Source organism: Acanthopagrus latus, chromosome 11 (genome assembly GCF_904848185.1).
Source record: "Acanthopagrus latus isolate v.2019 chromosome 11, fAcaLat1.1, whole genome shotgun sequence".
Classification (NCBI taxonomy): Eukaryota; Metazoa; Chordata; class Actinopteri; order Spariformes; family Sparidae; genus Acanthopagrus; species Acanthopagrus latus.
In genome coordinates, this window is record NC_051049.1 from 16,589,747 (window position 1) to 16,613,868 (window position 24,122).

The window sequence follows — 24,122 nt, forward strand, 5'->3', positions numbered from 1 at the left end:
CTTCTTTAATCCATTTCGAAAGAGTACCATGTTTTGAGTACAGGTTTCTGGAAAACAAAAAAAGATGTTTTTGAAGGGGAGCTTTCTTGAGTGCTTGAGTGGAGTTCTTTAGAAACAGATTTTTCCCTCCATGAATGAATTTAGTTATATTAGGCTACATAACCCAGATAAAAATGAATCACCTTTCTGAGCAAGTAAAACCTGACCTAATGTAGTATTTAGATGGCCCTGTCTTCTTGAATTCACCACTAAACACTTTCCACTAAGTATCAATAAAATTCCCCCCTAAAACAGGTGTTTTATGACACGTGTTGAGATACATTTTAACACAATAGTAGACACAACTGATAGCATATATCTACAGTGTAGGTTAAGTACCGGTATAGGCTGCTTGCTTGTGTGTAAGATTGTGTAATAATTATTGTAAATGATGGTAGTTACTGGTTACATCTTGAATTGGGCAGCATCCTTGGCACAGTTTCCTGACACCCTTGTAAACATACCTTTTAATATTATGAATTTGCAAATGACCACTCCAATGCAAAACATGATAAATAACTTACAATTGGGTCACATTTATAAATGAGGAGGATTAACCAAACAGAACATACAGGATAGAAAAAGTTCAGCTTGGTAGCCCTCAATTCTTTTGTTGAGAGGCCTCTGACTGGAGAAGTCAAGGATCTAGCCAGAAAACATTGCCAGCCTCTCACAGGAACCTGCCGCAGAGACTTGGTCTCCATGGCACACTGCCCCTTTGATAGTTACTTTAGTTGGCAAGTAAACAAACAGAAAAACTCGACAAGGAAGCAGGGAACTTCAAAACTATCCTCTGTTACTCATTTAACTCAAATTGTTTGGTTCAGCTTACCTCGCACGCACCGGCCAGAGCTTGGGATTGTTTGACTACCTCTTTAAAACTGTATACCAGTGTCGACACTCCTGAAGGAATTGGATTGTTTTTCACCCTGCTGACCACCACTTCAGTGAGTTAAGTGCAACAGGCTCTGTGCCTAGGTGGAGGGAGGTAAATAAGTGCCTCTCCAGCCCAAGTTGTGCCCCCTGTTGGCTATCATCAGGAAGTAATGTTTAGACTCTTGGTTTGCTGACTCTTTTCTCACTCATCCCTCACCGTGTCCTCGAATCAACCCCACTAGAACCCACACACACTCCAGTGGCATATTGATATCTTTAATTGCGGTAATAGTGTTTTATACATACTCATGTGTTCCTATGAAGACCTTACAGTGATTAAAGCAATCTCGGAATGGAGTATTTGCTCTATCAATAAAATTACTTACTCAAATCACTGTTATGAATCAGAGACCCTGTTCGTGGGACGAACCCTAAGCTGAGCATAATCCTTGCCAAATGGACTGGCGATTAGCTTAACTAAGGACTTTTTGGTCCCTGCCAACACACAGGCTCTGCATTTTAAGCAGAGAAGCAAGCATTCATTGAATTTCTGTATTCATCCAACCTTCTGCCGCCTCCTTCCATACAAACCGACTAACATGCATTTATCTATACACAAAAAAAATATGAGTGCTGAAAATGTATAAGCATTTACAACACTGCTTTTGATTAATCTAAAGGGACATTTGACACAATGCTACAGTGCTGGTCTTAAGACATCTGCCGAACTCTGTCATGATAATTAATGTGCGGACTTGGGCTAAGGGCTTTGGGCATTTCCTCAAACACTTAGCATCTTTGCCCGATAGCTCTGATAGCAGTAGGGCTTTTGGATGAAGTGTTTCCTAATGCTCCATGTTGAAAAGCAGGATGCTGAAGCCGTTCATGCTGCACAACCCAGCTCTTTCACCCACACTCTAAACTTGGAGAGGAACTGCGCGTGTACTGCATGTATGCGTGTAACGCCACGAGACAGATAGAGAAAGGACTGTCGTTAAAGCAAGCAAGTAAGCACAAATAGGGCATGTAAAATATGACTAGCGGAATGCCGGAGGGGCCTCTCCTCTGCTCAATGTATTTATTCCAATATTTGCAGATGACTGAAAGCAGTTAAGTGCTGTGGCAATTGCTTATTTCCCTTTGTCAGGATGATGAATGTGGTCGCACCTATCGCACTGTGCAGGGGTTCCAATGTCCTCTGACAATGAAGGATTGTCCATTTGTGCCATGGACAGAGCACATCAAAAAGGGTGGATAAAGCCCTGCAGGAAAGCAATAACAAACACTCCCTTGTTACCGTCATTGTTTATGACAGAGGAATTTTAAAGCGTGCCATTTTCCATGTGATGTGCATACATCGAAGACCTGACACCTCCTGACATTTGTCCCGATAGGCACACAATTATTGTTTATTTATGTTTCAGTGCTCAGTTAATTTGAGCCATGTCAACAAGTGTTATAGCGAAGAAATGATGTCAATATGAACACAGCTGTTTCGCAACCAAAAGCCTTCACTAAACGATGACACACAGCATGTTTATGGATTGATGTCCTTTGCATAGAATTGCATTGCTACCATGGATCTAATGAAAATCTGGATACAGCTGTGAAGATGGAGGCCATTTGTTTCTGTGAAAGCTCCTCAGTGGTGCATGAAGCCATAAAAGCTCAAGCTTCCAAGGGACTCGAGACCCCAGTCAAACAAGCTGGCTAACTTGTGGTTTAGACCCAGGCTAACCATAGTTAGACAAGTAATTTTGTAGGGGTAGCCACTACGAAAGCTTCAAGCTTAGTCCATTCCTGCGGGTTTCGTCTGAATCTATTCAAAAGTCATAATTCTGTTGTTTATATTGGCCACAACCGGGACCCAATAGTGCTGGAAGCTGTTTGACTGTATGGAATAATGGGGAACTTTCACTAATATCTTAATATACATACAGTTTACTGCCATCATCATAACCTCATGAGATCCTTAACATCAAGAGTGTTACCTTGTTAACCCGATCAGTATGTTACCCAACAATATGTTACTCAAGAGCATTGCCATATTTTCTATTGCATTACTGCGAAAAGGTATTTCCTCCCTCTCCTGTGGACATCTGAACTCTGAATTCAGTTAAGCCTCCTGCCAGTGGTAGGCTGTTTGCCATTCAAATTATTGCAAATGTTGATGTTTGCACGTGTGTTAATAAGGCTTAGACACTGTTTCATCTCAGCTGTTATTGCCTGTAAGTAAGCCAGCGCTGGCTTATTGACTACACCGCTGTCTGTATGTAGTATTGCCGATTAGCCTTCCAGAAAACTGCTCGCTGACTGTGATCCACCATGATGTAAATACTGCCAAATGGACGCATCAGTATGATAGTGTCTGTGTCTCAAATTTATCCAGAAAATAGTGCCCTCAGTGGTATGAAAAAAGTAGTGTCCATTCCATGTACAATCTGTTGCCACAGTGTGACTCTCTCTCTGAAACCTGAATTGACTACACACCATTGATTGAACTATTGAATGTCTATTAAATAGGACATCATTTTGGCTTTGCCCCTTGTCTTCAGTGGTAGGAGGAATGTTAAAGCGCAAGTGTTTCCTGACTGAATATGAAGTTAATGTCCTCCAAAGGCTTTTTTGCAACCCTGTGATCTATGACAGTGAATCCATTTGTCGAGAAAAAACCTAAGATACATTAATAATACAGGGATGCGTGAAAAAAATATTGTTCTAATTCAATTTTGCATACTATTGTTGAGTGTTTATTTGTGTTACTTTGATCGTAGTCAAGGGTGTACAGATTTCAAGTCAGCACGTCACAATTACTTCAGAACTTCTTGGATTTGGCTGTGCTTAGTAGAATATTGAAAGAACAAGGCAGAATACCCGAGGTGCGAAACAGATGTTTAATTGACTGAGGAATTATACAATTGAAGGAGTTGCTGGTACGGGTAAGGAATCAGTGAACATACTACAGATACTACAGTATGTCATGTAGATAACAGATGGCCTCATCAACAGGTGTCTGCATAGTATTAAGTAAGAGGTAAAATCAAAAATGTAAGTACAATTGACACCTTTTCATTGTGTCCTTTTCAAAACCTGTTTTACTCACATTCCTCCAATGTCTTCTCTAAATTGCATATTTTTACCATGGCGATTTCAGCAGACTAAGGGGAAGGCAGGAATGTCAGAAATTTGCAGAGAAGAATACGTGGACCAATGAAAGGTCTTCCCGTTTTCATATATTTGTGCTCTGGCCCATCACTTTGGAAACTGAGAGAAACAAAGATTAGTCATTGCTATACAACCACTCACTCTACAGTGATCTACCTATTGTAGATTTTTGCCTGGTAGGTTTTATTTGCTGTTCTTTTTCAGGAACAGAATAAATGTTATACATTTTCAGCACTAGTTAACTCTCTATGTCTGGTTGTGTTGTGTGGAAACCCTGACTTTCCAACACTAATACTTGTACTATTTCTAATACTGTTTAATCTGCAGTGTAGTTGCCCATGACATTGAAGGTCATTAAAGTTTTGAGGTAAAATAATTGACTGCTAACAAGACCCCCCACCCCCACCCCTTTATTGCAGTCATTTGCAATGACATTTAAAAACACAGCGAGCTCAGCCCTCCGTGTCATCTCAAGAGTCCGAACAGTCTAGACAGTACACAAACACGTTTGTTTGGAGTTTGTCTGATTTAATTTGGGGTTGAGGCGCTGTTATTGAGCACTGTAAACTCATCTGTAAACCCTGAGCAGTCCCAGGCAAACAGGCGGTGAGTGACTCTACCCCACATCCAGCCTTGACCTATCCCTCTGACTCCACTTCCCTCGCTCTCCCTGGCGCACTGCCAAGCCTGACCTGTCACTTGGGCGGTGAGTGGTGGGTAAACTGTTCGGCAGCAGAATACCCGACCAGGCACATACTGATGAAAGGAATCACCTAACATACACTTCAAAGCGGAACAAATGAGGTAACAGAGTGGACTGGAATAAGGATGAGTCCATTTAGAAAAACACACATTTTAAACTGAGATTAATCAGGGACATTTTTTGTTTATTTTCTTGCTTTTTCTTTACTGGTATCAATTAACTTGTACACGTCTTCTTACTTCAATACAATGCTGCAGCATGTTGACCTGCTTTTTTCCGTACAGCTGTTATTGATAATTAATGTGAAACTCTTAAGTTGTCATCATAGATTGAGGACCACAGCGAGTCTGTGCGTGTGTGTTACTGTGTGCGTGCTATGTGTACATACTATATGTATGTGCATGTACGTATGTGTTTAAAGCAGTTAATGTACAAGCTAGCTGAGGAGGGAGAGGGAGAAAGGTTGACAGAGAGAGGGGGATTAGAAGGACCTGGGCACAGATGGCTGTGGGAGGCAGATGTCCCTGCTGAGCTGTTCAGACAGTCCCTGCCAGCTCAGAAACGGTAACAGAAGTACGCAGAGCAAATAGGCTACCTCAGAACGGGTGGCTAGATTTGGGAAAGCAGATGCTAAAAAATGCGTTCGCTGCTCGGAAATGTCAGCAGAACCACGACAGTGCGGGAAAACAGCAACTCTCTCAAGAATTGTGTGAAACTCCCGGAAAGAAGTGTGAAAATATGTTTGATGCAATCAATTTCAACTTTTGTGTTTGTCTTTTGGATTTCAGTAAAAAAAAACAAAAAAACAAAAAAAAAACACCCACAATGCAGCACACGACACTATGTAAGTTTCAGCATTATCGATAGCCAATAAATGAGGTGTATAGTTTTTACCAACTGATGTATGTTTATAACCTGAAAAACACAAAGATGGTTGTATTAAATAATAATGATAAAAAAAATAAATAAATGAATTTGCAATGAAACATTTCATTGGTTGTGGCAGAGCACTGCAGAAATAAACATGCGGCCTACTGGTCTATATCAGCTCTCTTTTTTTATAATCAGGAATCAATCATGTTCAGTCAGCCCAATGAGGCATCAGAGCCTTCATAATCTGACAGGCTCATGCTCACTTTTGGTTGTTGGGATAACTCTTAGTGGTCTTATAGTTAACTCCTTCAGGCTATATATCACTGGTCATTGTTGTTTCTATAGTCAATGAGTTTTATCTTGCCTTGTGTAGTCTCCTGCTCTGAATAGACCTTGTTGGATAACTTTCTGACGGATACAGCACTGTCATGTGTCAGTGAAATCATGTCTTTTTGATAAGGTGACAAAAAAACATGCTGTTTTTTTATATCACAACAATAAATTGAAAATTGGACAGCAATTTAGCAGATAACAGGATAAAGATGATGCTCATATATGTTTTTGTTTGTTTGAGCGAATTGAAAAAACAAAAAACAAAAAACAAATTAGTCTGATTAGCCAACCAAAGTAAGTGTTAGTAGGAGTTTTTGTTGAATGGCTCCAATCATAGAGAAACCCCCATGATAAGTAATGTGATGTGCTATTTTCTGTCCACACATTCTATCATGTATGAAATCAAATGAAGCGTAATTAAAAGACTCCCTGAGCCTAAACAATATCATAGCACCCTGAAATACATGCATGCTGTCTGGGGTTTGTCAACCACCCACGGCTTGCCTCAGTTTGATCTCCTTGTCTTTTATACACAGCAGAAATGCAGTTATCTGCCTTATTTGTATTCTCCTCTCCTTCCATTCCATATTATCTCCCCTCCCTTCTTTCCATAGGGGATTTACACAGGCATGTATTCATGGTGAATGTCAAATGCCAGTCAGTCCTTGCAACCTCACAATTGGTGCATTAATAAGAAATTGCGAAAACTTGCAGCTGTGAATACCCCTCACTGTTTTTTTGGTGGACAACAGTTGAGTTCATTCAGTGACCCAAATGTGCTTCTTCATGAGACATTTTTCTTTTAACTTTTTTGGAAAAGTATTTGCTAAATTGTCAGTCCCTCATCATGCTGGAGCCACAGGGGTTTGGCGTGTGCAGTGCCGAACCATCGCTTTTGAAGGACAGGGTAATTTGATTTGGGAGATACATATGGACAAATCAGTACACTGTAGTTAGCTATCCTGTAGCCTTCTCAGGCATTAGTGATATAGCTATACCCACAGAGCGCTCCACCTGGAGTCATTAAGACTGTGTTAAATGTAAAACACAAGGTTAAAGTCCTGTTAATCGCAGGAGTAAAGTGCCTGTAAAATCCATCTTCAGTAAACACCTCTCTTTTGCTTTGAAACTTTGGTCTCATTTGTGTAACTCCAAACGGTTTTCAGCTAAAACAACTTGTGTGTTGTCACATTAAACTGCAGTTCACTGTTGTATGAACGGAAAGTCTCAGTCCTGCTGTGTGTGTTTTGCTCCACACTAAGCTATTAGCTTTGTCAGCTGTTAGCTCTCATGCTGTAGGGTTCGAAACAACCTGAGTTGCATTGTCCTCCCACTTGCGGATGACAGAAAATGCACTTATTGCAGGTAGGCAATCCCACATGATAAATTCAACTGACTACATCTGACTACGACGGAGTGTGTCTTCTCACAGTATTTCCATAGTTACCCTTCTCTCCACAGCTCTGTGTCAGTGCTAGTTAAAAACACTGGCTGGCAACTTGGTGCGAGACCTAACGTCATGAGAATTGTTCCGCGGTACTGGTCCATCTATCTCCTCGGTCACAAACGGCTGGCTGGCAGGACCTCACAAATATGATGTACTGGTTAAACCAAATGGCACTTAAAATCCATATTTATATTGACAGGAGGAGAGCTTGTGAGCTGTTAGTAGCAGGCGCGTAGCAGTATCCTGCACTGTGGGTGTCTGTGGCATCTTAGCAGCATGAAGAGAAACTCTGTTGTGTGTTTATCTGATGGACTCTTATAAACGGCCATTATAGAGACCACTGATCAACCTTTTAACTGTGTATATCAGCTGATAATGATCTTTGTTGGATCAGAGCACCCTTACTTGTTTTTGCTGCTAACAGGCTGAGGTTGTTATTATAAGTGTCTGACATTGTAAGGGAAACAAGAAAGACTTCCTTCTTAAAACTTAATATGCCTTTTGTAACCAGATACTCAAGTATTGCTCTGAAATCTTGCAAAACGTGAGTTATCACAGGACGACTACAGTGGAAACTAGGCTTGCTGTGGTAGTCGGTGTTACCAGTGTTATAGTAGAGTTTATACCCATTACATTACTTACCCATTGTCTCCACCATCATTTTGCTGTTTTGATAAAAAGCGTAATCACATGACGGATGTTACAATTACGAAACTCATTTAACCCCAATGCTAATCAAGAACCTGATGACGTTAAGGAGGGTAAAAGAGTTGGTTACATCACTGAGAACTGAGACTGTATTTAACAATTCTCTGACATAATTCACACTGTCAAAAAACGCAAAGATAAATATTATTGTTTTACTCTGTAGATGCATTTTTTGGATGAATGACAATGGTAAGTACTGTGACAAGGACTACGGCATGCCTACTTCTTACTCAGATTCAACTTGTATTTTGTCAGTTAAATGCTCTTGATGTGAATCTGCAGTAGTAGGAAATGTTAGCTTGTAGTATGAATCATTTACACCAAAAATATGTACACCTAGGGCCCAGGTTTAAAAATACTGGAATTTGCCTTTAATCTTTGATGTTAGCCTCTGTCAACTTTAAAGCAGGGTTTTACTGAAAGAAGGATGAACTGAAAAGACACTTGTGAACACCATTGATACTCCCTCCTACCTTAACTTGGAGTGTATGGTGGATCACATCAGTAAACTCCCTTGAACTTGAGAGCAGAAGTATGTTGCTACTGCCAGATTTCTTTCTCAGTTTGCAAGTTGCGAGTTTCTGAAATTAAACGTGCTTGGTTGAATCAAGTGTATTGTGCCGCCCAAGAAGGCAAGTTATGCGTTCTTTGCAGTGCAGGAAGCCTGGAGCGAAACTGAAATAACTGAAGTGATTTGAAATGCGTCTTAAGCCTGCAGCTTGCTTTAGTTTCATGAAAGAAATACAGACTCATTCATCTTTTAAGTGCTTATCACTGTGAGTCATTGCCACTGATTTTCAAATGAGAACTGTTTACCAGTAAATCTGTTCAGGCGGTGTGCTCTTGGCCTTTTACGTGGATCCTTTTTAAAATGGCTGCATGTTTGAAAAATCAATGTCTTTTGAGCAAAGGTGCTAGAATTTACTGTGTGGTAGTCCTAGCTGCTATATGGTCATCTTTAGCAGTAGTGGTTATGATTGATTAGTACTGACTGTTAACAGAAGTGCTATCTGACAGGGACTGAAGAAGTCCAGAGTTTGCCTTGGGTAATAGATTCCCGGACAATATGCTATTTGTTTAACAGATAATGACGCAGTAGACTGCCTAAGTGTTTGATCATCTTTTGTCTAGCTGGGTTTTGAATGTGACATTTCACTGTGTGTGTGTGTATAGCGGACTCCTTTCTGATGAAAATGTATTACGCAGAGCATTCACACATTTATAAGGCGGGATTGTCTTTGGTGGAAAAAAAACTCACCCATTATGCCTCTTGCAAAGGCTCCTCTTTATCCTCTCAGAATTCCAGCTCTCAACTTTTATTCAAGCACTCGTTTTCTAAGGCCCATTCATTTTGATTCACTCAAAGTCAAATTCATTCAGTCAGTGTCAGTTCTTGGAAAAAAAAAAGAATCAATAATGTGGATTAATCCAGAGATTACTCATGTAGAGCTTTGAACGATTTTCTGTACATGAATTAGTTCTAGTGGAAGGACAGGTGTTGACTTGTGCTCAATTTGAAATAAACAGCTTGTGAAATCTCACACGTTTGAGGGGTGTAAATGAGGGAAAAGAGGAGTACAGTACAAACATAGCCTTTCATTACTGTTCGCACATGAGAGATGCATACTTGTGTTCCGTGGACAGCTTTGTGTCAGCTGCTTCCACACAAGAAAAAAAAAAACATTCAACCACAGTCTTCAGGCTTTATGTGTATGCACTGGCAGAAAGGAGGGCATGTTCACCTTAAGGGGACCCAAAGCTAGAGGGGACAAGGTGATGCTATACAAGGTTTGCTGTAATAACTGCTGTGGTAACAACACAGTGGAGCCATTGATTTTATAGTAGTCAGGGGTCTGACAATTTCTTGCTGTTCCCTCAGTTAGAGGCTGCATCTCAGCATCTGTGGAAAATGTTACTGAATTGAAAAAACAAGAACTCAGAACAGATCAACTTCAAAGTCTCCGCTGTTTAAGTGAGATTTTGGAGTTTCTAATAGCTATGGGACAGTTTTTACCCTGTTCTCTGTCTGTGATGTTAGGTGTTGGTTTCAGCATTGCGTCTGTGTGGATTATAGCTAGAAGGCTTCAGATGTGTCCCACTGGCCACAGTCGACAGGATTATTTTAGGGATTAAGAGCCTGGTGCTCTGTACCTTGGTTGCACAGCACTACAGTCTGTCCTCATTCTCCCTTATTCACTGCATCAACTCAACACGCCACTCCTAAAATATCAAAACCTCCAGCAACAACACACAGACCTACACCAGTGCCGACTGGGTAACACCACAAAGGAGAGTGAGAATATTATGGATGAACTGGACATTCATGTAAAAAAAAATAAAAAATGTATTGATTAATTTGTGAACATTAGTATTAATTTTTACATTGTCCATAGTAATATAGTGCCACAACTAAAATTTGTGTTGTCAGCTCATCTTCCAATTATCTTGTGTAGTCATTTGTCAAAAATTAGTAAGTCATTTTTACTTACTTCATTTGAATATCAACAGTTCAGAATGCTAAGATACTCCATTTATTGCCAAAAACAAAAGCTGCAGGTCCTCACAACTAAGAAGCTGAACTTGAACAATGTTTGGTGATTGTTCACTGATTAATTTTCTGTCCATCAACTAATAAGCTCAAAAAGGTGTTTCAGAGGTAATCAAGCTTGTCAATTTGTCATTCTTCCAAACATAATTTGTCATTCTGTTGAGTGTTCATGTGTGTGGTCTATCCATCTAGTGATGACACAAAGGAACAGTAAGAAAGATTGTTTTACTTTCCCTCTGTTCAAAAGCACAACGACAAACAAAAATTAAAGCAGTGGGTCCAAAGCAGTGGGCATACCAATAGTGTGGGCACAGCCGAGCACAGTTGCTATTTTGGTTCATGTACTGTAGGTGCAGCTTGCAAAGTGCAAAAGGCCTGAGTTAAGGTGAATATCGTTAAGGTGTCGAGGGAGTAGTGATTAATATATATGCTTTCAGCTAGTCACCTCACCGTCAATGCTCTGAAACAGCTGAGCCAATGACAGTAAAGCAGGATGAGAGCACAACCACGAATTAGGAATAGGCTCCCCAGGAAATCATACTGTTGTCTGGATGTTGTGGCGCCACGGGATGTATACAGGGCACCACAAATCTGCAGCCGGACGCAGATGGTGTGTGTTTCATTAGCACTTGTTTAGTGCAATGATGATAGAAATAAATAACAGTGGGGTGATGCAGTTTATTTGATTCCATTGATCTAATGTAATTCAAGTCATAATTCCACTGTATTAAACATTGCAGAGGGTTACACCATATCTTAAAATGTGATTTGACTTGATGATAAAATCATCAAAAGTGGTGTCAGTAGAATGAAGATATGCTTGAAACAGATATTGTTCTGAGACATATATTCTCATTCATTCATCTGATATTTTCCACAAAATGATAACTTGCTTTGTGTTCTTTGCACCTGTGGAGCACATGGTCTATGCCCAGCACTCTGCATCAGAAAAAAAACCCCTTCCCAGCAGGAAAGACCTCGGATTTTCACACACCGATCACACCTAGCCTCTTTTCACTAGTGCTTCAACATCCAGTCAGTCAGTGTGAAATACATTTTCTCATTAGAGGAATCATTGGACAGTTGAGTTCTGCTGAGGGCAATGAGTCATTGTACAGGTTGTAGAGCATACAGTGGAGGTACAGTCATCACAGCATCTCTCTCTTTATGTGTGAAACAGCTAAAATGGAATGAAACTTCTGCCCCTGACTTCACAATTAAAAGGGGGTTCCTCATGCATTTTTTAGGCTGTGTCACTCTCCCTCATTATGCTCTTGAAAAACACTTACTTCATCCAAGCCAGTTAAGTGGGTGCCGCGATTACCGGAAACACAAACGCATTGTCTTAAAGCAGATGTTCAACTCAAATGATATTGTACAGTACTCAGTTTAACTCCAGTTTAACACAGATTGGAAAGTGAATTATTCTTGGTGGTCTTTTCAGGGGCTGAAGCTTGATCTGCACGTGATCAAGTGTCATTCAGCATGCCACAGACAGAAATGAAAAGGGACTGACTGTTGTAATCTAGTAGTCTAGTCTAAATAAAGAATACAACATGCCAGAAAAAGGGCAGGACTTCTCGCAATTTGGTGTGAGTTTGACAGAATTTGACACAAACTGAGATGAAACACTAAACAATAAGTGAATAAAGTCTTAGCTTAGTGCCTCTTTCACAAAATACACTCACTGTAACTTGTCATTGTCCACATGTGCCATCACATAAACTGGCAAAGCTGTTAGAAAACAGGACAGTTATGCAGTGGAACAAGTTTTTCAGTCAGAATATTAAATTTAGAAAAGTAATTACACAAAAGTGTATGTAAACCTGTATGTAAAGCTTCACAAACTTGACTTTACAGTATGTAAACCTAGAATATTTCAGAGTTCACCACCTTGCTTTACATAAATCTGAGAACATTTCAGTGCTTCGAAGCAACTTGTATTATGTAAACTTGAGCACATTTCAATTCATCCTCAAATATGCATGTTCTTCTTCAGGAACAGGAACTGGTCACCATGCTCAGAGGTGAGTGCACTTCTCTTGGCGGTGATTAGTACTGGTATGAGTCTCCTGTCTGCAGCAAGTAGAAATGTGTTTCCCACTCGTTATCAATAAAATGGGCAGTGATTGTCACGTAAGGACTCTGTGGCCCCTGAAGTCCATCCATCGCAGGTGAGCACAATTCTCTCTGCAGACTAGAGTACATCGTTCGCCTTTCCTCTCGTCTCAACATAACTTTTTCGGTGAAATATTTTCTGTTTGGTATTTCATACCTTTGTTCCAGTGTTGTAACATTCTGCAAGGCCTTTATTTTCGGCCAGACTGTACGGGTGGGGGGTCCTTGAAAATAAACCCAGCGGTGGACTTCGTAATACTGGCAGCCCGCAGGGACGAGAACGGGATCATTGCTGTAAACATTGCATTCACCGCAGCAAGTTGACTTAAAACATAACTTTCTCTTCTTCGTCCAATTAACTTCTGTGCAGGTTTCCCTCATTCATGTGATAAGTGCCACCGCGAGGAGTCAAGAAGTACAGACGCTTGGGAGTCAAATTGGCGGAGAAATCTGTTTAGATCAGTATTTTGTAATTAAAATGACTATATTTGGCGTCCGTGTATCAATATTTGTATCACATGAGGAAGGACAACGATATATTGCTGTATCACTATTTTGTTTCACCCCAGTTACCGTATGTGTAAGACAAGCTGGGGTTGGAAGTGAATTTTTTGCCTTGTTATAGTTTGGCATGTACGATATGGCTTTTGTTTCAGCTGATACCATAAACAGATAATTACCTGCTACTGATGGCCACCTTTAATAATCTCTTCTTCTCTGTGTTCATTAAGATGCCTACCTCTACATACTAAGAAAGTAATTTGGTGTTGTATTATTGGATTATAAATCTCATATCAGTCTTCTTGTTTCTTTCCTTTATTGACATTAAAATGATTCCCTCCTCAATTTCTTTCTGTACCATGACTAAAACCCATCATATTATATTATATGATAAGTGTCATTTTGCACCTTATTCTGTACAATGTACTGAAGTTAAAGCTGCTTTCATCAATATTTTGATATAAACACTGGATCAAATGACTGTCCTTGGTATTAAAATGGTCCCTTGTAGTGAGAAACTCAAAATATGACTTGTTCCTCTCAGGTCTGTGAAGCAGTTTTGCACAGTTCAGTTCATTGCTGCTCCATGTCTGCAGGATGTGAAAGTAGACAACTGTTTGCTAGCCTTCACATTTCACAAAAAAAGGAACTGAAATAAAAACTCAGACTACATTTCCTCTACCGTTGTTGGAGAAAACAGGTAAAGGTGCCAGGTCAGTGTTGTGCTGTTTCCCTTTAAATTGAGCCAGGAAAAACATTCAGAATAGTGATCTCTAATGGGGTCTGCATGGCTTAAAGTTGAAACGTCCTATGTGTTTATTATATAACTGTTACATAACAACAAATCTCAGACTACAGGGGGAGCCACCCATGAGTATATCCATTTCTTCTGCCAAAAGCTGCTGAAGGTGAACTACTAGACTGTGAAACATTGGAATATGTTTGAAAGACAAGATCTGTGGAATCGGTGCCAGGGAGAATATTTGCAGCTGAGGAACCTTGAAAACAATTAAATAAAGCAAATAAGAATCTGGGTCAGAATGATGCCCCAGTGATAATTATGGCATCTGATCAAAGTGCTTGAATGAGTTTGGCTAAACGGATTACAATCTGCTTCTCTTACCAGCTGCCATACTGTAATTAATGGTTTGTCGTCAATCTCCATTCATTTGAGGTGTTCAAAAAACACCAGTTTATCAGTTTCCTTTTTCTGAATTGTGCATAATCACTGTGGTTTGAATTGAACTTTGTTATTTGTGAGCCAATATACAGAAAAAAAAGGCTTGCAATGAGCCTGGTTCCTCTGCAGCCGCTCTTCAGAAGCAGGGATGAATAAAAGTATCAATTAGTGCATGTTTCAGGTGTCAAAGCTGCTTCAGAGTGGATGCTCTGAGGTTTGTGGAATAATTACCTGAGCTTTGTATAAACCATAGGAAGTCTGCATCCCAGTGGGCTCCTACAGAAATGGGGCTTGATGAAAGCAAAGCCCACCTTAGGTATTATTAGTTTTCTGTAGCTATGCCTGATTGAAGGGATGAACATGGGGCATTGGAAAGCTATTATCATGACTTTGCTGCAGTTCCCAGGCGATAGATTTCGGAACATGATGTAGCGTATGTGGATTTAGTGTTTAGTGTTTTTCATGGTATATTCCAAAATTATCCGAAAAATGAAAACAAAAATGGCACTCAATTCAACAGTCCCCTTTAAGTTGATAAAACCTAATCCAATGTTGAAACCATAAATGCTTAACCATAATTTAACCTTGCCAGATCTAGGATCTGCATCCAATTGTACTCTACTCAACTAAATGTACAAAAATATTTGTAAAAATGCCTAAAAGCTTAATAACATTTTTGGACCCATCCTATTATCCGGGTCTACTCTGGGTCAGGGGTTGTTCACTGTACAGATTGTAAAGCCCTTTGAGGCAATGTGATTATTATTATATTGATGTGATTTGAAGAGACCCATCCTCCATGCAAGTTTTGTGGAAATGTGTGTGGTAGTTTTATAAATTCTTACTTACTAACCATCAAAGCCCCAACAAATGCACACAGGTGAAAACGTCACCTTTTTGGTGCAGGTAACAAACCAAACAAGGCAAACTTACAAAAGCCAACTTCTTAAGATACCTTAACAAATGATTGTTATCTCTAAATCCTTGCCTTTACTGGTATTAAGAAGGATCTGCTCTGGCGTATGTTTATCTGTAAAGATGACAATCAGTCACATACTCAATCTTAATTGTGCTGGTGATTCATCATTTCTGCATTGAGTAAAAACAAGCTGGACAAGATATTATTTAAAGTGAGATTAAAGTTATGTTGTAATGATTGTCAGGGAACACATTCAAGTAAACCATTACGGGTTGATTCTGTCATCTGTGCAGACAACAGATTTTAGTGGGTTTGTTGATGTAGCAGGAAGATTAAGGCCACTGACGAATACCACTAAAATTTTTATCATAGCACTGTATGTATCCATTGGTATTTTCTATCAATGTTTTGCCTTGAGTCTACAATCCATCAAATTGGTTGATATCACAGACTGCCAGAATGCTTGGCCTAACAGCATCCTAGATACACAGACAAACTCATGCCAGTCTTGTGATGTGTTCCCAAGTAGTTCCAATTCAAACCGGCAGCAGCTAAGGACAGAAGCAGCCAAAGTAAGCAATGACACCTGAGCCAAAGCGCTCATGTAAAAATGGCTCATTTTGAGACACAGCTTTGGGAGGAGGTGTAGAAATGCAGGCATCTGTATGACTCCTTGGTGTGAGATTACAAAGGCGGTGAGATAACAATAATAATTTCTGGGCTAACAGTGATAAGCAAACTGCAAAAACAGTGCAAGAACATCAAGGACTGTTTCATCAAGATGGAAAAAAAAATGTCAAGACTCCTGGTAGAGATCCTGGCTGATAGGAGTGTCCTCCAGCCAGGCTCCTGGCGCTACGCTTTGTATGAGTGCCCCTTTGTCCCAAATCTATCCTTGGAAGGAGGCTGTTAAAAGTTTGTTATTTTTTTCTTCATGGTGGGTAGCGGCTGTGGTCAACAGTTTATGTAACTACAGTAAATCAAAGCCAAACTCTGAGTGTTTTGAACGAACCAATCATGTGAATGGACAGCAGAGAGGCAGGTTATGCAACAGGAGTGAGTTTGAGACCTTTTGATAAATGTGTTTAGCTATAAAAACCCAGTCATCAATGAAGTATGTCGTGAGTGACATGCGTTCAAGCTGACCGCAGCTTCTGATCTCTTTTGATGGAGTACAGTTTTTTTTTTAACGGCCACCTTTCAGGCCTGCTTGGTAGAATATTTGATTCTGAAAGGACAATTTGGGGTGAGCAGAGAGAAAAATCAATAGCAACTACACTGGAGAAAAACAGTGTTTATAGTTACCCTGTTTTACAAGGATATAATGATGAAAACACAGCAAGTTGTTGACAAGTTGTTCACATCAGTGGTTGTGGGCTAGAAACAGGTGCATTGTGCTTTAATGTTCAAGCCTTAAACCGGCACACTCAGCAGTCCAGCACAAGTGTGTGAAATTATTAGTCACTGAAGGCCTGTGATCATTGAGGTAGGCAGCAAGCCATGCTACACTTAAAAGGAGATTCTCTCAAAGGCACAAAATGCATTTGAAATTAGCTTTATTTATATCATTTTTATACATTTTGCAAAGGTCATGGCATGAATTTTTAAAATCCCGAGAGCTAAATTTGCACTTGAAGCCCCATAGATCTACCATTATCTGAAACTAATATATAAATAACCCTTAAAAAACTCCAGAACAAATGTCAACTGTATTCTTGGTTTATTGACATAAAAAGCAGAAAATGAGTGTAACTTGCCGTGAGGCTCCTTCAGTAAATCTTGCCTTAGGGCCAGGACCACGACGGCTCAGGTGGTCAGTGGGCTAACTAACTGACAGATCCATGAGGACTTTCAAAAGGACCTAGAGTTCTCTTGTGTGTTGTTTTTTATTACTATCCATTCTCAATTGTTTGCCACTTATTTGTCACTTTACCTCCGGGGCAGTGCCTCCTGTAAGGGGAGGCCAGCCTCGACTAGACCATTGTCCTCTACCGGCTTTCCTGACAGACACTTTCTTGGCATGGAGGTTAAAGAGCTTTGTGGTTAGTGCCAAACTGATTTCCTCGGTGGCTTTACTACTGGTGCTGGCAGTCTGCATAGTGTGTTGACAACAGCTAAAGAGCCAAACTTGAATGCCTCTTTTGCTCCTCATTATTACAGTGTTTGTCACAGAATATGATTTGATTTCATAACTCCGATGAGCGCTGGAATGATGAGTAAATAAACCTCTCTCTGACAGTGATGACCCCAGCCTCATCATGCTGTACAATTTACTGACCCTTTGTGTCAGAACAATTAGCTTTCACAAGTATTGCATTGACAGTTGTGTTGGCCGTGATTATCAGAGTATGGTCCTAGAATACAGCTCATTCAGAGGATGATTGATTTATTTGTGGCTGGACTGAAGATATTTGGTGTTCTATTTATGATCAAATTGAAAAGCTGCATGCGGATACAAGTTATGGGATTATTTCAGCCAATACTGATAACTGATAATTATCTGCTTGCTGGATCAGATTACCTGCAACTTCACATTTTTGTATTTAAAAAGAAGTTCCTTAAAGTTTATGCTCACCAGGCTAAAATATAGATAGCAAAGATGGATGACTTAATATTCCATAATATTTCCATTCGAATGTGAACCCTTGTGAAAAATGTATTGTAACAATTGTGTTGTCTTCATCTCACTCTATAAAAAAATGTCCACACTTGTTATAACATTGTGTTGTCTTCCTCTGACACTGTGAAAAAGGTCCACACCAACTATGAAAGTTTGATATGTTCTCCTTCTTCTTCTTCTTTACTATGTTAATTGGTGGATAACAAACTGACTTTAAATGTGCACCCCTAGCAGAAACAGCGAGCAGTTGTAACCTTGAATTAAAAAAAAAACAAAACAAACAAAACTCTTCAATTCTTCAGCTCTGTCTTTTGTTTTCTGTCATTAGTGCCATTTTTCTGCCCACCCTAAACACTGCACATGTCGAGTGCCTGCTACACTCAGTGCATACATGCCTCTTAACAGACTTGTATATTGCAAGTGGCAGATCAAAGGTCTTCTTACTTGTTAATACTTAAAACTTGTGCTTCTAGAGGCAATGTAAGGTGAACCTCTCTATTAAAATGCCATGGAACTAGACAAAGTGCCGTCAATAATTTCAAAGTTATTTCTCACATTTGCATTGATTGGATGGAGGAAACTCATTTTTTAATGTTAGTCTGTCAAATCTCAAAAGAAGACAGAAATGTTAGTAGACGTGTTGAATCAACTGCTTGAATATGACTGTCTGCTACAACAGAACTCTGACTTGTCTGTGAAGGAATAACAAAGATTTCTTCAGCGTGGTTTTGCTCATTTCGTAGGTCCAACAACAACAGAGCAGCCATCCTCATGCACAACTATTACTCATCGCTCTGGCTATTTCTGTCTTTATTCAGTTTGAGTCTTATAGCAGCTTTAACATGTTGAGTCACACAGGTGTTGAGATATCCATCTTTTATGACTCACTGCCTGTAACTAAAAGGACCATATGCTCTCTGGTCTCTGAAAAATATCAATATCAGGTGGATGTTTTCAGAATGTCTGTTCATATACATAAAATCTCATTATTTGTGTTTTTGAAAGAATTTAAAAACACACACAGTCCTGCACCAAGATTAAAATTGCCTGCTGGAGGGGGGAGATCATTCATTAGTAAGAGAGATAAAGACAATGTATCTACTGAATCAAATAGTATTCAGTCATCAAACAAGATGATTAGAAAAACTTCAGCCAACCAGTATTTTTGAAGCTCTAACTGAGGTGTCTCTTGTCGCTGTAGGTGCTACCTGTTGGATGGGATCTCGAAAGGAGCCTGGCTGAACCGCTCAAGCATCATTTTCGCAGGGAATGACAAGTGGTCTGTTGACCCACGTGTGTCCATTGTGTCCAGCGTTGGAGACAAACATGAGTACAGCCTTCAGATACAGAAAGTGGATGTAACTGACGACGGCCAGTACACATGCTCCATTCAGAGTGAGCGCAACCCACGGCCAAAGCTCCTCAACCTTATTGTTAAAGGTGCGTATCCGTCGTCCTTGTTGTTCTTTGCAGGCACTTATCCATGGGTGATTTGCCCCATTTCCATTAAAAAGATGTCTGATATTTGATTTGCTAAGTTGCATTGTTAACTTAAAGAGTGATGGAGGCTTCAGGTATAGTAACAAGAAGAACAAAATGGACAATCTCTGGTTGTGCTGTTATGAGTTTTAGTGTTTGTTTTCAAACAGAAGCCCAACAGTTTTACAGGAGTGCAATGCTAGACCAGTAGACTGTTTTTTCAAACCTGGAGCAGACAAAGCCTCAAAAGGCTTTATACTACTTTCACATATTCAATAGTTCTCTCCAAGACCTGTAAACATACTTACCTAATGTGTAAACATTGGTGGAGTCACCCTTTAAGTTAACACTAATGGTCTAAAATGATGTGAAATGGTCTCCAGTGTATCTGGCACCGTCTTTGTTTCAAAAAATTTCTGTCAGTCTGTTATTTCAGAGTAGAGCTTGAGCTCTCCGGCTTTGTTTGAAGCAATAAAACAAGAATCTTCAGCAGAGAAATGTCTTCTTTGGAGACAAACTGACAGTGTAGGGGTACATTTTGTGCCTGCAGGCTATGCCACACAAAGTAGAAGCTTGTTGGTTTAAATGACTGGAGGCTCACTATGTAGGTTGCCTTTAATCAAGCCTCCATGGGTTTTGTCACAGCAGGTAACAAAATAAGACACAATTCTTAAGACTCTTTGAAATTTGTCTTGTTAGTTGATTCTCCGTGTGTCATGGGATTGGTTAAGATGTGCTGATGCTGTGAATTTGCCTTTAACACAATAAAACCGCTGAAAACGGGGCTCCATCTTAAGGACCTCTATGTCTAACAGGTTCAATAGGTGTAGTTTGTTTCATGGGGCATTAAGTATGCTGTTTGGGGCACAGAGAGCTTATTAATGACAGTGTCCTAATTGTTACTTGTTGAGGTAATAGTTGGTGGCTGAGTGTATATGCTAATACCTCAGACTGTGAGGATTAGTGGCAAGAAAACAACCTCGACTGAAAATCTATCTTCGACATGCCATGTTCTATCTCTTTGATAGGCTGATGCAAAAATTCCTGCATGATTCACTGGGCTCTGCATATGTTAAAGTTGGAATATTAATGAGGATGTGATGTTATTAGACAACCTGCCAAATGAAAACACACTTCTTTACCTCATGTTTCCAATTTCAGTATTTTTTTTTCCACAACATACTGTGACAACTGTGGCCTGCATATCATTGCCCACTGTTAACATTCTCATTGTATGCCTGAGCAGGGATTAGATGTGTGTAGATGTGCATTCCAAATTTCTCTGTTTTATGGTTAGGATTCATTTCAAAGGAACATACTGCTGAAATGTCCATACTTCCACACAGGCAGCGTAGTATTAATAGAAGAGTTAAGGGTACACGTTTTGTAGAAGTGTGAGCTGTGATATGTGAAATGTGAAAGTGGAAACAGCTCTCCAGCTGGCAATGCCTTTATGACATATGCAGTGAGGTTCGTAAAATTATTTTAAAGGTGTGATCATTCCTGCTGTGTGTTTAATTTGCTTTGAACCGTAAATAAAAAAAAGTTTGTTTTATCTTTATCCACGCTGCCCTCAAACTGAAACACTGGAGCTCGTCAAGGGAATGAATGGAACAGTCAAAACAAATCAGCATTTGTCTTTACAGGTGTTCATACCTGTTATGAAAACACCAATAAATAGCACGCCATGAGCAATATCCCAGAAAGCCATTTGCCCTCTTCTCATTTTGTTTTTCTAGATGTTCTTGCCTGCTGGCTATCACATGTCAGTATCCATCTCCCTTCACTCTACTTATAAAACTGAGTGCTAGGTGCAGGGAGATGCCGGGGTTGGTTTAAACATGCCCTGAGTGCCTTTTGAATGATTGTGGTTGTTTATGAAGTTGTCTTTTAAGCTGACGCAGAAGATAAGAGTGCAGCTCACCTCACTTGCCTCACAAAATTGGTTATAGACCTGTCCCATTATCAGAGGGTCGCAGGATCAGACTCCTCTCTAATTTGTAAGTAGACTCGCCCGAGACACTGAACAACCACTGGCTCACTAATTGTTTGTTTATAGACATTAGCTCAGTACCTTAAATGTAAATGCAGTGCTCTATCAGCACTTGTCAACTTGTCAGAGCCCCACAGTGATTTGCGATTACAGTGACTGTTCAGAGCTATAAGGTCACAGGGGCAAACTCTGCCACTGCCAAAGTGTCCATCAGCAGCCTTATGTCTTGTTAAAGATCCTTCAAGTAAGCAATCATTCTTTTTGTAACTTTCTTATTCTTTTGTCCTTGTTTCCTCCTTGTGAATTGTCACTCTCTCAGAACCCACTGTCCCCACTTAAATGGTTCCATTCAATCAGAATCTAGGACTGTCTTGAAAACCAGTTTTTTTTCTGGCTCCTTGGCTTTGGTAGAACTAAGAGCGAATATTCACAGTTTCTTTCCAGGGGTGGAGGGAATGTATCTGTTTAAACCTTTTCATAGAAAAGACTACATTGTGCTATTCCTCGATTCAGCATTTTCATTAGTCTTCTCTCTCTGAATTTCCCACCTTATTTTAGTTTCTGCTCACCTACTACTGTGATCTGCTCACCTTGCTTTTCCCCTCAGCTTTTTTTTCCCACCACTGGTCTCTTTATTGCAGACACACCAATGGCCTTCACCGCCTCACATCTCTCTCCATGTACGTGCCCCTGTAGGCCATGTGTCGTCAGCAATGTTTCACTTTTATAGTTGTCCAAAAAAAAAACAAAAAAAAACACATTTTTGAATTCTTCCATCACTGAATTCATTTTCACAACAGAAGCTGAGCAGCATGTAGAGGAAGCGTGTTGTTCATGATGCACACCATCAGAATGACACAAAACTATGTGGTACCGAACCAACTGCACTGACGAGCTTTTACAAAACAGTGGCATTAATACGGTAAACATGAGAGGATGCAGTGCAATACATTTATAGGAGGGATTTAATACCCAAGCTGAGACCAGGGAATGTCTATCTTTGTCTGTGTTGCTCTGCAGAGCAGGTGCAGGTATTGCAGGAATAGAGCGATGGGAGATTGACCACTAGTAAATCAATCATGGAAGAAGTAATGCTAAAATGGGTCATTTAACATACTTCAGCGGCCGTTAATGTACCAGGGCTGTCTGTCCAATTGAAGTCTGTGTTTGGGAAACACAATGCCATGTGTAAATGAGCAATGCCCCAAGCATGGCTGTAGTTGCAAAAACACAAGCAGAGCTGAAGGGGAAACAAGGTGGGTAGTCTCCTCAGGCCTGCGAGAGCCGATCAATCAGAGCAGACTGCGTTTTTCAGGAGGGGGGCCTTAATGAAATGGACGCCAAAAACAGAGCATTCAGACAGAGGATGAATAAAGGCACTGCACCAATGAAAACTGTGAGGATAAAAAAATGTGTTTTTTGAACATCAAAGCAAAAAAAAAACAGCATGGCCCTTAGAAATAGCACAATATGGGACCTTTGAGAAAGATCAATAAAGGAGAATGTGTGGGAAAAACAGAGCAATAGCATCATATCCATACTTGGAAACAAAAGATAACCTGAGTTTTGAGATCAGAAGAGAAAAAAAAGTTATAACAGTGGAGTCCCAGAAGTTAGGGCCAGCAATCATGAATTGCCTTAGGGTGGTTAAAATAAGGTCTTACTGCAAGTCCAGTGATTATGAAAACAAACTCCTGGGATGGATTATTCAACAGTATAGTCTATATAAAGCCCTATCAATGTCTACTTGTTTGTTTCCTCTAACTTATTGTGCACTAGTTGTCAGACTCACCCCACTGTTCCTCATGTACCGTCCTGAGAGTGAGTGAACTGTAGAGTGTGGTGAGTATTAAACGGGTCCCGCAAAGATCATAGTATCAGCAAGCTCTGACATTATTGGTTCTGCTAACAGTATTGGAAGAATTAAAGCATTTGTCTATGGATATTCACTATTCCCAATCCTGAACAGAGAACTTCGAGTGTGTCCTGTGCAGGGCTCTCTGATACAGACAGAGGCACAGACACCCTGATCTGAGTGGCAACGGCGGAGAGAGACAAAATTGTGTGGTTATACTTCACAAGAATAAATGTAGACAACTCCATTCCCATCTACCGCGGGTATGTTATGTTAGCAGGAGCCCACACAGAGTTAATCAAATTAATCAAACATGGGTGGGTAGCTGTAAGTCACTATTCGTCAGCTGATTTTATGCGGTCATGAATTCTGTCTGACATGGTGAAAGTATCATTCAAAATGTCCTTCAGACTTAAGTGTAATTACAGCTTGGCTGATTCTTTCACGATTTCAGACAGGGTCCATGAACGCATAGCTAAATATTTAGCTGATTAATAGTAATGGATATTAACCCATGTGTGTATGTATAAACTGTAATCATGCAGCAATCTGCATGTTACCACTGTGTTTTTAATGTTGCTGTTTGGTTGGGTGTGATCATTTAATTTATTTTGCATTTCCTTCATTACAACATTATAGAGTCAGGAATAGTGAATTGCTGCATATGGCGGTCAAGACGTGAAAAAATGTTACAGCAATAATTATTGTAATAACTTTATTTGATTCATTATCACATTATACTCTATAAATGTTATTTGTTCAATA

The 24,122-nt window shown here is 39.9% G+C and overlaps 1 protein-coding gene across 5 annotated transcripts in view; it reads left to right on the forward strand.

The window, feature by feature from the left end:
- negr1 (neuronal growth regulator 1) overlaps positions 1-24,122 on the forward strand; it is a 150,663-nt gene that overhangs the window by 24,656 nt on the left and 101,885 nt on the right. For all 5 annotated transcript variants that reach the window (XR_005077743.1, XM_037114689.1, XM_037114691.1 and 2 more), the window contains exon 2: positions 19,232-19,470. Coding sequence is in view for 4 of the 5 variants with exons in the window: in XM_037114689.1 (XP_036970584.1) it covers positions 19,232-19,470 (239 nt within the window). In the remaining variant the exon portion in view is untranslated. The remainder of the gene's footprint in view (positions 1-19,231; positions 19,471-24,122) is intronic.